The sequence below is a fragment of the Crassostrea angulata genome, chromosome 6 (genome assembly GCF_025612915.1).
Source record: "Crassostrea angulata isolate pt1a10 chromosome 6, ASM2561291v2, whole genome shotgun sequence".
Taxonomy (NCBI): domain Eukaryota; kingdom Metazoa; phylum Mollusca; class Bivalvia; order Ostreida; family Ostreidae; genus Magallana; species Magallana angulata.
In genome coordinates this window covers 28942123-28958389 of record NC_069116.1, presented here as the reverse complement: position 1 = coordinate 28958389, position 16267 = coordinate 28942123, and the positions used below count along the sequence as shown (strand labels likewise).

The 16267-nt window shown below is 33.1% G+C and overlaps 2 protein-coding genes across 2 annotated transcripts; one reads left to right on the top strand and one right to left on the bottom strand.

The window, feature by feature from the left end:
• Window positions 1-482: 482 nt before the first annotated feature.
• LOC128189107 (exonuclease V-like) lies at window positions 483-6086 on the bottom strand. The gene is made up of 4 exons (XM_052860570.1): window positions 5884-6086; window positions 2601-2709; window positions 1663-2361; window positions 483-1323 (listed from the first exon to the last, which is right to left on the bottom strand). The coding sequence occupies exons 2-4, from the start codon at window positions 2701-2703 to the stop codon at window positions 566-568; spliced, it is 1560 nt and encodes a 519-aa protein (XP_052716530.1). The 5' UTR covers window positions 2704-2709; window positions 5884-6086; the 3' UTR covers window positions 483-565.
• Window positions 6087-6282: 196 nt separating this feature from the next.
• Window positions 6283-15171, top strand: LOC128189109 (uncharacterized). The gene is made up of 2 exons (XM_052860573.1): window positions 6283-6743; window positions 13677-15171. Exons 1-2 carry the CDS (start codon window positions 6551-6553, stop codon window positions 14339-14341), a joined length of 858 nt encoding a protein of 285 aa, XP_052716533.1. The 5' UTR covers window positions 6283-6550; the 3' UTR covers window positions 14342-15171.
• The last annotated feature ends 1096 nt before the right edge of the window (window positions 15172-16267 follow it).

Here is a 16267-nt window from a genome sequence, read left to right as displayed (position 1 = left end):
TTGACTATCAGCTATATGTATTGCGATAGAAATATGTAATCTTTAATGAAAACAAAGAACGCCTTCACCAGCCAGGCACATAGCGACTCAGAATTTCAGATTAATTTAATTTACTACATGTAGTAGTTTGATTTTTTTTAATTAAGAGACCATGCTACGTCATATACACACTTTACAACTCAAAAGTGTTCAAGGTTAAAAAAAAGTTAAAATTCCAGTAAAATAAAAAAAAAATATTAACAAGTTTTTTTCTCTGTAACAAGTCTAAATGTAACAGAGTTCTAGAATGTCGAAACTGTGTAATGTTGTGTAATGTAGAGAATAAAAATTTCAACAAATGTCACTTAAAAGGTTATGACCAAGTTTTCCTTAGGAGCGCAAAGTGCAATAACTCTCTTTTTCATTTTAAAAACACCATGTCACTGAAAAATAACCAGCTGTAATCAAGCAGAAAACTAAAAGTAACACTTGTATAACTACAATTCGTTTATTTTATATATATCAAATATACATATGAATTTCAAATATATCAAATCAATAAATAATAGGAAAATCTATGTTAGGCCTATTTGCAACGTTTATTTTTCTGTTTATTTTTAAATTCGTATTCTTTCGCCTTCTTTTCTCTCCACTCGCAAACCGAGTTAAAGTCACACCTCTGGCACTTCCACGCCTCCTCTATATCTACACCCTCCGCTGATCGGTTTCCTCTCCAGAATTGCACATAGTTCTTGTACAAGTTCGAAACTTCACTGACGTCATACTCCACTTCCATGTGACCTATCGTCTGCTTTGATTCCTGATGAACGTATTCGATGAAAACTTGACTGATACAGGTAAGAGTTTGTATTTTGTGGAATATAATGTCCATGAGATCATTCAGTGTTTTTATCTCGACGAATTGTTTCTCTGCGTGTTCTCGTATTGATCCGCCAAGCTCTTTATGAAGATCAATCCTCAAGGAAGAAGCCATGAATTGTTTGGAAACTCTCCCTTTTACGAGATCGTCAAACAGAGTCTTGTATAAACTCACTTGAAAACTGTGTTGTTTCTTTTGAGCGTGAGACGGTAAGTTAGAATACTGGCGAGTTTTTAACTCATTCAAGTCAATGGTGTAGTTCAAAGGATCGAAACGCAATTCGTCAATGAGCCCAACTACCAGGATGTTCTCATTGAATGGCGCACCAAACACCGGCACCTCTCTTGCAACGTTTCCTCCATTCAGGAACGTGCTCACAGCCGAATGCAGGTTGAGCATTTTGACAGCCCAAATGTCTTCGCTTGACTGGACGTCAACTTTCACAACATCATGAGTTGCTAGTTCTGGTTTCCAAAAAATAAAGATATTACAATTTAATTTTTTTTTTGGTAATAGATTTTTTTTGAATATCCTTTTCATGGCATTAAATATGAATTTAAAGATCATTTAACAATTTTCACATAATATTACGGCTATAGTAACCAATAAAAAATATCTAAAGCTAAATTACCGGTAACACATGTGTTTTTAGTTCAAATGACTTTGGCATTCTTTACTACAACTTAAATTTGTTTTAACACTCTATTATCTGTTGAGCACGAATCGATTGACAACAAACATCGAGTTGACATGCTTATTTTGCAATTTATACAAGACAGTACTTCAAAATACAGTACAAGTACCTCTAGCCAAGTGATAGTCCGTCCCCGCCTTCATCACGGGCGTGTCCTCCACAACTGCTACCGAAGGGATGGTGAATGCGTAGAACAGCTGTTGCTCGCACCAGTTCTGTTTCGTCAAATCTGTGACCCAGAGATACCCTGGACGAAATCTCTCCAACAGAGATAGCTGTTGAAAGTCATTAAGCGATACTACTGTGCTGGTTGATATTTTGGAACTCGCCAATGTTTCAGGTTCTTTGGTGCTCGCCATGGTTTCAGGTTCTTTGGAACTCGCCAATGTTTCAGGTTCTTTGGAGCTCGCCAATGTTTCAGGTTCTTTGGAACTCGCCATGGTTTCAGGTTCTTTGGAACTCGTCATGGTTTCAGGTTCTTTGGAACTCGATGTGGTTTCAGACTCTTTGGAACTCGCCATGGTTTCAGACTCTTTGGAACTCGCCATGGTTTCAGACTCTTTGGAACTCGCCATGGTTTCAGGTTCTTTGGAACTCGTCATGGTTTCAGATTCTTGGGTACTCGATGTGGTTTCAGACTCTTTGGAACTCGCCATGGTTTCAGACTCTTTGGAACTCGCCATGGTTCCAGACTCTTTGGAACTCGCCATGGTTTCAGATTCTTGGGTACTCGATGTGGTTTCAGACTGTGTTCCTTTCCCGGGTTTCTCTAAACTTTTCGATTCAGAATTGTGCGATTTCGCCGTATCTAAAATTTCAGAATTGTTGTCATATTTTATGCATATGTATAACGGATGGCATAGCAAGCTTAACTTCATAAAATAGGAAAGCACAGAATAGAAGTTCGTGCTCATATAATTTTATATCGCTTTAGCTACCAAATTATCGAGGCATTTTTTTTTTAAGAAATTGTAAAATCTGTAAGAAGTTTGAAGTAGTTGTTAAATTTGCACAGTGTGTACAAAGAAATGTCTTAGGTCTACCTACCATTATCTGAATCTGCGATGGGTGGCGAATCTCCCCATTCAGAAAAGATCTCGTCCAACACGTAATCTTCCACATCAAGTCTGTCCCCAGATGGGGAGGCCATTTTTTCCTGACAAAATACGTAAATGGACGTGGAATTTAAAGCATGTTTTTTTTATCGTATGATATAGTACAACGTTTCTCTTTATGAAATCAAAGCGCGCGAGTGCCAATTTGAAAGGTATTTATTTTGCGTTTCATCGTTAATATTGAGTGAAATGTTGATGGACTTTTTAAGACACGTTGATTGTTGAGTGAAACTCATAAAATCAAAGCGCGCGAGTGCCAATTTGAAAAGTGTTTATCTTGTATTTAATCATTTAATATTGAGTGAAATGTTGATGATTCTTTTTATACATGTTGATTGTTGAAACTAATTAAGCGTTTCCTTTATTTCTTCTCAAAATATTTTTTAAAAAAAAAGGTGTGTACCTTACACGTAAGTCTTAAAAATAATCATTTTTAAATTAACCCTTAGTTTTTACGCTTGATTTAATTGACTCTTACTGTATTACTGCATTTTATTCGAGTTCGAGTTAATGTATTTACTCAAACCATAATATTGTAAATCGGTGATATAGTATACACGTAAAGTATAATATCTGTAAAAAATATAATTATCATAGTATATATATAAATGTAAAATACATGGAAGACACGGATATGATAGAGGACAGCCTATCCAACTAGATTGTAAATCCTAAACTAAAAATAGAAAGCGCCCTTAACTAATTACAAAATCTGCAGTCTAAGAAATGGTGAAGTTTATGTGGCAATATTTAAAAAAAAACATAATTGAAGTTCGTCATAAAAGTTTTGCATATATATATATATATATATATATATTTGCATTTCCATTGTTCTTTCCCACTGTAAGCCCATACGGAGGAGCTGCAATTATTTCTCTATAATCGCAATTGCTCTGTCAGTATACTATGACGTCATAAAGGTGTAACGTTATATATTTTCCATGACGTTATAGATTTAAACCACTATACGATACATCATGTGTTTTTCTCCAACTCGATTAAAATTGACGTATTTCCATGTAATATTAAAACATGTTTTTGATAACATTTTAAAGGAATTAAAAACATATCATTGATTCTGTTAACAAATCTATGTGAATTAAAAAGATACATTACAGTCTGAATGTTTACTTTTGATGTAATAGCTAAATGTCAAGGTCTAGGCTAATACAGGGTATTTGCGAGTGGTAAAATGCAAATATAAGTAATAAACAACGATTATTTAGTGAACATGGCGTTATGAATAGCAACTGCTCTGCTGGCATATTTTCAATGATGCGCTAGCGCGCATCATGGAATATGCCAACAGAGCAATTGCTATTCATAACGCCATGTTCACTAAATAACGTTGTTTATTTCTTAAATATATATATATATATATATATATATATATATATATATATATATATATATATATATATATATATATATATATATATATATATATATATATATTCGGACTTTTGACAAGTTCTTAGCTCGAAGGTTAATTTGCTGATTTGATTTGAACATATTTTTATTGTACAAAATTACAACTGGGATTGGGCACAAGTTCAAAAACTTAGACCGCCCTCTCCATTTACAAGAATATAATACAGTACAAATAATGTTAAACATCATGTAAGGTCTACAGATCATATGACAGATATATATAGATTTTTAATGGTGTACAAAAATCAACTAAATCTGTTTGTGTCTTTGATATAACCGTAAACGATAAACTAAAGAAAATAAATCATCAAATGTTTGTTTTCGCTGACACTGATTGCCCTGTCGTCCCAAAGTAGTACATGAGTATTAACAATATCAAATTTACAATATTGAAAATTTCATTAAGCAGAACATTTCTGGCCTCTTTATATTTGTTACAATTGAAAAAAAATAACGGTGTGTGTCTTCGAGCTTACCACACGAACAGAGTGGACTATTTATAATATTACAACGAAATAGATCACTACTTAGTACACAATTATGACGAAATCTATTGTGAATAATATTCAAAAATCTCTCACCGTAAGTAAAAAAAAAATCAGGTCTTGTTCTACATATATTATCATTCTGATTTATGACACATATTTTATGACATATTTTTTTCTTTAAAAATGCGAATGGAGCATCCGTTGAAAGCGCATTCCATTTGTTAACATGAAGATTTGTACAATTATTATAAACGACATATTGGTATGCTATAGTTTTGTGCATTTCTTGTAAAATAATTGGATACATTAACACGTTTATGTGGGAAAATGTCCATTACATAATTAGGTAGAAGGTTAATTTCTATCGATTTTTTACATGGTTTTCAGCCTGGGGCATTTTCCTTGTACTGACAAGTGTTTCCCATCCTGTTTCGAAATAAAGAGATTCCCTAAAAGCAAAAATAGGTAATACTGTGACAATTCTTGCTGCAATCAATTATATTTGTTCTAACTTTTCAGAATCAGTGGAAGAGCACCCCCCCCCCCCCCAAATACATCAATGATAGTGACTTTCTTTATTAAGTTTAAATTTGAGGTTTTTCATAAATCCCAATTTTCTTTGTGCATTTGCTATAATAGAGTTGATATAAACTGTCCATGAAAGGTCCTCAGAAAAAATAACACTTAAATGTTTGTGAGAAGACACGAATTCCAAATCACGGTCTTGAAATTTTAATGATGGACTTACTGTAATTTTTTTTTTAATATTAAAACGAACTGCTTTGGTTTTTGATGGATTGAAGCTCAAATACAACTTGCTAATCTTCTCAATAACTTAAGCATCACTTTGTAAAGTATTACATGTTCACTTGATATTAGCCAACCGTTGATAACCGCCCTACATCAGAAAAATAGCATTCAAGTTCAATACATGTACGTGGTACTAGTACAGGTGAATACCACTGATGCCGGCTTACGTGAACTCTACCACTCGGCATCACTCGCAGCATATGACTGTACTAATGAAATAAGGTGGTGTATTTGTGATTATGTGTACAATACAATCTATTATATACCTCAATTTTTTGTATTTAGGGATCCTTAACAATTAACTGTTTAAAACCTGATATTCTTACTGGACTCGATCTTATACATTACAATCATTCTATATAGCTGCAACTTCACCAACTTACAAATTTTGTTACTCCATCCACCATATGTACATATATACGAATGTATATTATAACGTATATGTATAATAAACGAATCTGTTAATATATAAACAATGTTACTTACAAGGCACAAACTGTTATAGCAATAACAGTAGTTGCTGTACCAGCTGTTCGATCAAGACTGCAGAGTCGACATTTATAACATATAGTTCACTTTTCCATATACTAGACTCTCGCCAATAGTGCTGTTCAACTAGACATAATTATGCGCCTGTCACAAAATACAGCCTCAAGACATGGTTGACTTTCTATCACATTTTTGGCGGGATTTTGTGTTGATATTTGGATGAGTATGAAATAGTTTATTTTAGAAATACTAATCAGATTAATATTCTCATAATGATTTAAATAACGCATTAAGGTTTTAATCATGGATAAAGAATATAGATATACATATAACAACAAATATAAATCACTCTGTCTAGAGGTTGCTGTAATCTCATTTACTTTAAATAGCCAAACCCCACAGGAGAATTGTGGGATATGTCCTGGTAACCAAAATATCCCACCACAACTTCCGCTGAATACTTTACCGATTATTTTCATGACCTGGAGTAGACTTTGGTGTTTTTGCTTTTAAACAGTATTCAGAAGTATAATATTCTACACTGTGATTGAAACCAGCTTCCATTTTGTGTCAAGGAATGATACACGAACGGGCACTGTTGTTATATGACGCGGATGCGTAGTTTACATCGCATGCGTTAAGCGGTCATCACCTCAAATAGGAAATGGATAATAAACAGACTTCGAAGAAATCCTCGAAAAAGAGTGTTACATCAAGTGATAAAAACAATAACAAAACCGGTAATAAGAAGAAAAAGAAAAACAGAAAATCGGCAAATAAATCAGACCAGAAAGACAGCGACCAGAGCCCAGATATCCTAGAAATAGAAGGACTCGGGGCCTTGGATAACACGCAAGGTAACTTTCAAAGCTTTCTAAAGACACATGCATGTGTGGAACACGTGTATGGTGCTCTGTTTTATTTATTTGTTTTATGCTACTTGCATTGTATATTGCTAATTTTAGTACAAGTCTGTCTAATATAACTGAAACTGTTGCATGAGAGCAAATAATTTCTGTTCTGTAGTTTCATACCATGCCTTAAACCAAGTCAGTAAAAAGTCGATTAATATTAATATTGAAAAAGTAAACGTGTTGGGAGTTTTGGATTAGGCTAGCAGTGTACAACATATATTGTGTACCTTAATTTTTGCAAACGAAATTGCAAATGAAATTGACTGTTCCTGCATAATTTTAAAAGTTTGTAGATTATAGCTATTTTATATAGACTCAGATTACCTGTGGTACATGTATAAAGGAACCTGAACTCGATTTTTGTATCTATATCCAGCTATTGCATGTTGTACATCCTTTAAATGGGATGATATATTGAATTGGTTACTTGTTTAATCACATTAAGAAAATTGCACAGTGAACAATATAAAACTCGATCTCAACTACTGTTGTAACAGCTAGGTGATGAACTTTCACAATAATTCATTTATTCAGGTCTGACAATCTGTGTGTTTTAATAGTTGAATCTTATTGGTTAAGATAAAAGAAGGAAAACTGAATCAAATATTTATTTCCTGTTTATTTTAAGATAGAGACCATGTGGCACATTTCTGTAAAGATACCGGGTATTTTCAATTTATCATACTGCATACCATTGTTGATCATGGTATGAAATCAAAATGTCAATAGTTTTTTAGTCGCATAAATAAAAGTCAATATTGATGAGTGTTTGGGGGGTACGTTGTATTCCCAGCCAAGGACCTCATGGGGAGCAAAGGTCTCTTTTCTACATTTCAGCGTGAAAGCAGTGACTAAAAGGATACCCCTGGTACTTAAAAATTCTTTAATTAACTTCTCAAACTAGTTCTACTCATGTTACAAAGTAGAATTTCAAAAAAGGAAATAACCTTGGATTTCCATTACAATTTTTTTAATCATTGTGTAACAAATTGGTTCTTTAAAAAGAGAAGTTTTTGAACATTGAATATAGTGTTAACATGTACCTATTGACATGAATTCATTGAGGGTTTAAATACTAAGAAATATCTTTTATCATATAAGATGTTTTTAACTACCTCTACTGTCAAATCAAATTTGAAAAAAATTGAAAGAAAGACGTACGTAACAATAGCCAATAGATCAAAAATTTTTATCAAATAGTTTTAAGTACATTTATGTTTCAATTAATTTTCATCTTTATATTAATAAGGTTTTTTGGGGGAGGGGGTTGGGGATTTGTCCAGCATTAGACACGGATTTTGAAATTATTGTAGACATTGTCTGAAAGTTACAGTGAGTATAGTACATGTTCTTTGTTCATACAATTGAAATCAAATTAATCTACAAACATGATTTGTCTGGTTGAAAAGGAAATTTCTTTCCTTTTTTTTCCAACAATAAGAAAATTCTCAAAGCAGAAAATTGCATTGAAAGTCTTAGCTATTAAACAGATCATATATCCAATTGTGTTGTGCAACCAATTTTCCAGACCGGGAATTTCAAATAAACTCTTATAGGCGTGTTCGTACATTTGAAATATGATATTTAGTATTTAGACCTTTTCTGGTTTTCTGATTATAACTGGATTGTCCAATTTTTTTTTAAATACATGGCTTATTCATTACTATTAAACAGGGTCAAAGCATATGACAGTGATATTCAATAAATTATTTTGCATTTTAAAACAGCATAAAAAATTATTTTCCTGTCTCTGACTAAATCTTATGCATATAAAGCACTGAGGGAAAAAAACCACACTGTAGCTAACAAATTCTTCAAAATATTGACCGATATATGGCTAACTGGTAACCATTTCTATGGTCTATAGATGTATAAGGGACAAATGCTACAACCGATGACTCTGATTGATTAGGGATCTTCTCACTGGATTCCTAACACTGGAGGAATTTGACTGTGTCATGACAAGGCAGACTGGTTGTCTTAACAGGTCTTTATTTCATGAATGGCCTTTCTTTAACCCGATGGGATTTAAAATTATCACCAATTATCATTTGATTTCTGTCCATGTACTCTTAGGTTAAACTTTGCGTAAACTGTATATAGGTATGTTTTATTGATCTCTCTCTCTCTCTCTCTCTCTCTCTCTCTCTCTCTCTCAGTAAAACATGCCCATTTATTGAAATGTTAGCATTGATTAGGGTACTTCTTATTGTTGCATTTTACATTATTTCAACTTTTTCAACTTTATATACCGTAAATGAAAACAGTTGCATTTATGGAGGTATGAATGCAATTAGTGGATGTTAAGTATACATAGTGGGAGAGCAGTATAGGTCTTTATCTCATACGTGTGGTGTATATTACCCGTGTGATAAACCTTTGCTATATCACACGGGTGATGCTATATCAAATACTTCCGGTCGGAACTACTTATGACACAGCCCCTCGCTTCAACGACCTATTTTCGAAGATTTGCTAGTACTTTCAACATAACTATATCTACTACAAAAATTAATATAAAATTGATTTTGTCAAAGATTTAAATTACAAATATGAAGGAAACGCATAACTGCGTAGCACAGGCGTCGAAACCGGGGGGGGGGGCTATTGTGAGTGGGGGGGGGGGGGGGTAAGCCCCCCACCACACCTTTTTTGCAAAGTTATAATTCATAACCGTAACCACAAGACCCTTTATTCTTGTTTGTCAAGATTTTTGATAAATTTAGCCCACTTCCAACTTTTAATTTGCTTTGTGAAGTTTATAAAACTACAAATTACGTTAACTATCAAGGAGTTCACCCTGACGACGCGATGAAAACAGAGCGCTCTGGTTGTGTTTATATACAAGAACTTACCGAAATAATGTTTCATGAGACTTTTATTCCACCACCAGTAAGCATCCTTATTCACTATTTTCAATTTTGAATCATAAGGGTAGCCTAGTGTTTGTTTTATTAAACATCATGCATCAACAACTGTTCCTCGTTCGAGTCAATTCAAACTAACGAGCATTCGCAACTTTGTGTATGTCAACAAAACTGATTATTCAAGTCTTCTAATCGTTCCATTTAATCAAGTGAATAAGCTCTAAGAAAAATTATCTAGAGCTTAAAAATTATTTTAAGGTTTATTTCAGTGAAACTTTACATTAAAACAGTTAGATTTATCTCAGGAATGACGTACTAAATTGTATTGCGCAAGGTCACAATAGCCGCATAACACAACGTTGCATCATCGTTTTTAATCTTTGAAAAAAAAAACAATTTGGGTCACACAAGGGACTGTCTCAAAAGCTTCATAATATAAATCAAATTGTATGAGATAAATAGAACATCTATAATTGTGTGATTTTATATTTGCTTTATCCAACTCGTTGAAATGGTTATATTCGCTCGGCAAGCCTCGCGAATATATACACCATTTCAACTCGTTGGATAAAGCAAATATAAAATCACACAATATAGATATCCTCTATATAATTTACTGTAATATATTAATATAGTTTGACTAACATCAACAACTGAATGCCACATTCGTTTTGGATGGATTTATGAAAATCAAGGAAAATACAACTTAGCCCTACTACATCTACTGAATAAAGCATGAAGTATTAATTTTAACATTTATGAGGGATATTTTTACACTCACCAGATGAAATAACAACTCAGAATTTGGAGTGTTTGATACTTTTATTTATTTTCAGTTCTTGTATATGTTGAAGTGATATGAAAGAAAACAGATTTTACTCTTTGAATTAGACTAAAGTTTGTCAAATTCTAATTTACATACTCCAACTTTAAAGCAGATTTACATTTTGGCCCGATGACTTTTATTTTCCTCAGTAGATTAAATCTTAAAATACACATCTTTTATATGGGTTGTTAAAATTTAACCAAGTGTTTAAAAGGGATAAAATTTCTTATCAAAATCCCTGCCACTTTCAGGCCATTAGGCAAAGGACGACTTGATTAAATTAAACCACATTTAATCTCCCACTGCGAGATTTTATTCCAATCAAAAATTGAATTCAAAATAGAAACCAATGCCTCAGCAAATATAGAACGGCACAGATCTGCCAGAGGTCTTGGTATTGTTCATCTTTAGGCCTGGTCTGAGCTCAGTAGTGCTTTTTAGAACCCAAACCTAATGAATCTGTATTGTAACCAAACGTTGACCCACAAGATTTTTGTACTATTAGTTTTATTGGATAAAAAGGAAAACAAAATGTAGGTTTCAATGGTTTGTAAATCCCCCCTTTATTTGAAAATATACTGGAAACAAATTACAGTTGTATGAATTTTTGTAAGAGATCAAGAGCTGGGATTGGAAAGTGTATTTTATTTCTTACAAGTGCATTTTCAGTTAAACTACGAGGGTCAATAAAAAAATACGAAGACTTTTGTCATAGCTATGTTACTTAACGTCATATCATTACTAAATTTGGTAGACATAATTTAGCAATAGTTTTAGACAATTTGCAAGAAAAAAAGTTAATAAATTTTTTTATTTCTAAGAATTATTTAGAATTTAATCCTGCAAAAATGAGGTCACGGCGCACGGTCAAAATGTGTGATAAGTCAACAATAAACCATATAATGTTGAAAGTATTATCTCTATAAATTTGGCTTAAAACCGAATTATATTGAAACTTCAAATTTAGTATAGTCATGGTATTCTATGTACCAAATAATGATGGGATATATTGTTTTGTCGAACAGATATTAGCAACTAAAGTCAGATAGTCCTCTTTAGAATTGACTAAAAACATCGACGTCGCCTGACGTCATGGCGCAACGAGAAGTACAAATAAAATGAATTTAACTCAGGAAAAAGCCGATACAAGCTGTGAAAATGCTTAATGGTGCAAAAAATAAGTCAACAATTATTTGCAAGTTTGTGTTTAACTGTAATAAATTTTGTGGGGGTGGTGGTCATTGTATTTTGAATATAAAACAGTCCGAAAGAGAGTAGAATATCTGTAAATAGTTGGTCATAAAAGAAGTAACGTCAACCGACGTTCAGGGTTATCCTTACTGTTAACTAAGAGATAAACGGTTAGAAAATGAAAACTTTGGAAAACTAACTTATGATTCTCGAGCAAATGTGTGCAAATAAGATGTTAAGTGGTTCAGTGCCATTTTAAATTGTAAGAAGAAAGGCACAAGAGACTAAGCGTGATAGAAAGATGAGGTATATCTATAAACTGTGCGTGTTTAATTTTGACGTCATGTTTTGAACGTTACCGTGCGCCGTGGTGCCAAACATGTTGTTTTTAAAAAGGGATAACAAACATACCCTTTCATCAAATGGACTAAATCTTCGCATATCAATAACATAAGTGTTGGTGCACAGATTATCTGTTAAGTATGACTTTTGTGAAAAATATATGATAGACATCCGCATTGTCTTCGTATTTTTTGATTGACCCTCGTAGTACGTCTGTACTTATGTAATGTGACATTTGTGAATGTCATGACCAATACAAATTTACTAAGCCTACACCAAGTTTCTTGATTGTCTATATATATGAAAGGGTCACTCAAACCTTATTAATGGTGTTTTTTAATTTTACCAGAATTGACAATGTACTAAGGTATTACCCATCTACATGTATTTAAAACTACATGTTACATGTACATGTATTTGCCACTTCTCCCTATGAGAGCAACACAACCGTCGTAAAATTTACTTGCATATATCTTGTACATAAACAAAGTATGACCATGTGTAGTGGTTGATGTTCATTTGACCAGCTCACAAGAATCTTCTCAATGCAATTAACCTCAAATGGTCTTAAATAATTAGAAATTTACTGAGTAATTTTTAAATCAATAAGATATTGACTTTTACTGATAGGATCACAAGTTTATGCCATACCCTGCTTATTCTTAATACAAAAAATACTAGTCATATTCATCTGTAATTGAATGGAATTGAATATTCATTATGGGGATCAATATTTAGTCTACAACCATAATTATATGACGTAGTGGAGTTCAGTGATCTATAGTCGTATTGTTCTTTACAAAACACATACATTACTCAGGAAGAGGAAAAATAAACCTTTTTTTCATGCCCATTTCTTAGGGCTTAACTAATTTTAGGGTGAATGGGAAGCGGTGATCAAATTTTGTGAGCAATCTATGTGAACTCCCTTTTAATCTCTGCAATAAAAGAATCAATTTTGTCCACCCTGGAAAAATCGCACACACATCTTGGGTGAACTCTGATTTAATCTTTTTCTGCAATGTTGTTGTTGTTGAAGTTACAGTGCTGTGACATCATTTTCGCTTCTGATGGTGTACCAGTACATGCAATCTGCTTCAGATTCTTTACAGTAAATAACACTAGATTGTAAAGTGATTAAATTAGGATATGCATTTGCCTGTCAAGATTTGAATTTTGATTGTAAAATTGATTTTTAACAAATAAAAATACATGTATTACAATATTTTGAATAATAAGAAACAAAGCTTACCAAAATAATATATGATAACCAACATTTATTGCTTTAGTAGCATAAAGAGGGGAGGGGGGAATTCAACAATTCAAAATATTGACTCATAAAGCTACTGCTTCTTCATATTGTAAACAAGGCGTTTTAGTTTACATACAATGCAAACAGCAAATGCAGATTTTCAAAATCTCTTTCTTATAAGCACAATGAATAAAGCTTAGACCATGTTATTTATGCAATCTTAAGACTAGAAAATGTTGACTTTTGTGGAAGTTTAATCGTAATAAAACCTATAAAACATTGATGTTGACAGTGCTTGTGTAGCAGCATGCAGTCTTATTGCTCAATAGTCAAACAAAAAAGCACCAAATCATTAGTGAACTTCTTGTTGAAAGTTATGACCCTCTTTATCTTTGAAGGTGTTGATTCAGATTCTTCCCATGCCTACCAGGAACCTGCCAGTCGAGGAGACGAGAATGCCTCCAAGAATCGACTGGAAAACGCCCCAACTGCCGTGGAAGTGGAGTCTAAGAAAGCGTCCTCCTCTGGTCTTCAAATCAATGTGTCTTCTATGTCCATAAAACCCTCCAAATCACAGGACTCTATCAGAGAACTGCCAGTGAAGGAGAACTCTTCCGCCATGCTTTCAAAACAAAGAAGCATGATCTCCAAAAACAATAAATACAAAGTAAATATCACTAGTAACTCTTCTTTGAAACCGGGATATCAGTTTGGTGCTAAATCTTTTCCAAGAAGGAACAACTCTTCCTCCAACCTTAACCAAATGAAGAACGAGAGTTTACGGTGGGAAAACCCGGCCGAGGGATCCGATGAAGAGGAGGAAAGGATAAAGTTATACAAAATAAACAGAAGGAAACGGTATCTGGCAGCAGCTCAAGCTAAAGGGTTAGGCTGGGCAGCAAATTACAAGAACGGAACGCCAGTGACAGAAGACTCAGGGATAGAGTCCAAGGACTCCCGAGTGACAGGCAGGAACGATAACCACTCACTGTCAGACTTCAGTCCCATGAAAAGTCTAGCGCCAGTGGCTTCTAATTCAGGCATGGCCATGGTTGAATGTTGACATCATCTGATCATTATGTTACTTTATTTATTGATATTCACTACAGCATTAACACATCTATCATCTACAAATGTACGCACTTATGTTTTATATATATGTTACATGTCTTATGTTAATTCTTTCCTGTCAGTACACCTAGAAGGTATCATACATGTAAAATGGTTTCAAGGCTTTCAAAGTGAACATACTCAAATAAGTATTGTAATTTAACACTTCTTGTGCTTCTTGGTTATATATATACATATATCCCTTGCCACATGTTTGATACGATTTTATGTTTCATGTTATTTGTGATGTCTCCATGAGACAAAGGTAATGTTAATTATTTGTTAGGTTATTAACAATTTTAATACACGTTTTACTAGTCAGCTGTTTGTAACTACATGCATAGTACATAACCATATAAAAATGATAAAAAATATGATTATTATGATAATTGTATCGAAACCTCGGAATGAAATCAGTACACCATGACCAATGTGAGTAAAATACCAATTTACTTTGAGTAATTAACCATTCTTTCTAAGTTCAAAACAATCTGACCAATTTTGCTCTCCAAATTATTTGAATTTGTTAATATCATAATATGAATTACATTATTATACATATATGTGCACTTTTAATTGTCATGATTTTTTCATTATTTCACTGTGAATTGATTTAATTTTTTTTCTAATTTTGTTTCTTTAAAATCTCCAAGTATTGAACAATTCAAGTAAGATAATCTTTTATTGCATTTTGCTAAAATTGTAACTTTTCTACAATTCCAATTTCACATGTAATTAAGGGCAGTTTCTATTTTCTACTTGATGAAATAAATGATCTTTACATGCGCACACCTCTTTACTTGTTGTACATAAACAAAAAAAAAACCTTTACTTTTTCTTGAGAACCTTGAGCATTAAGGAGGCCCTTTGGCCAACAAATTAACCATCAGATCTACGTCCTTTTTAAAAATGATTTGTTTAGCTATAAACTATCATTGAATTGGGGAAAATTTCACTTACTTTCACTTTGAAATTTTAAAGTTTTTCAATATTTTTATTTCTAAGAAGATATACAAATATGTACTCTAACAATGGCCTCGACCATTCAGCCCTCTTGAGGAAAGTTGTTTGTTTTACTTTAACCTTACCACTTCTGTTGATGTCGAGAAGATTGGATACTTCTTGCTCTGCATTTTTCACGTCATTTAGATCAAAATTATATTAATGATTCAATATTATAACTATATTCCCTTCCTCACAAAATCTAAGACGACTTCACATGTATCAAAAACTCTACAAATTGCTCTGAGATTCGAGGTCATCAGCCATAAATCTTGTGAATTCAAGAGCAGTAATTTAGTTCTTTATTGCGTCGTCTACAATTTTGACCCAATAAAAATAATTTTTGTGACAAAAAAATCAACGCCAGTCAACGAGGTTAGATATGGCAAAGATCTATTAAAAAATTTTAAGAAATGGTATGTTTACCCTTACGGAAATATTGACCTTTTGGCAACACGTTCTGGCATTATTGCAGCAATATTGGAGCAACATTGTGGCAATACATTGCGGCAATGTTTCTACTGTAACGTTTTTCGTATGCAAATGAGATTGTGGCAATATTGCCAGAAAGATGTTGCCGCAAAAGTTTTGCCGCAACATATTGCGACAACACCTTTCTGGCAATACATTGCGGCAGTATTGCTGCTGTGTCGTTTTTCGTATGTAAATGAGATTGCTGTATTGTTTCCTGAATTGTGTTGCCACATCAATTTTGCCGCAACACATTGTTGCAACAACTCTTTTCTAGCATACTTGAGATTGCAGCAATATTGCCAGAAAGCTTACAGATAAACAGTACAATGAGTAGCCTAAAATATTACAATAGCTATTAACTATTTTATTAGTAAGGAAAAAGTCTACATTTTTTCTGTTAAAT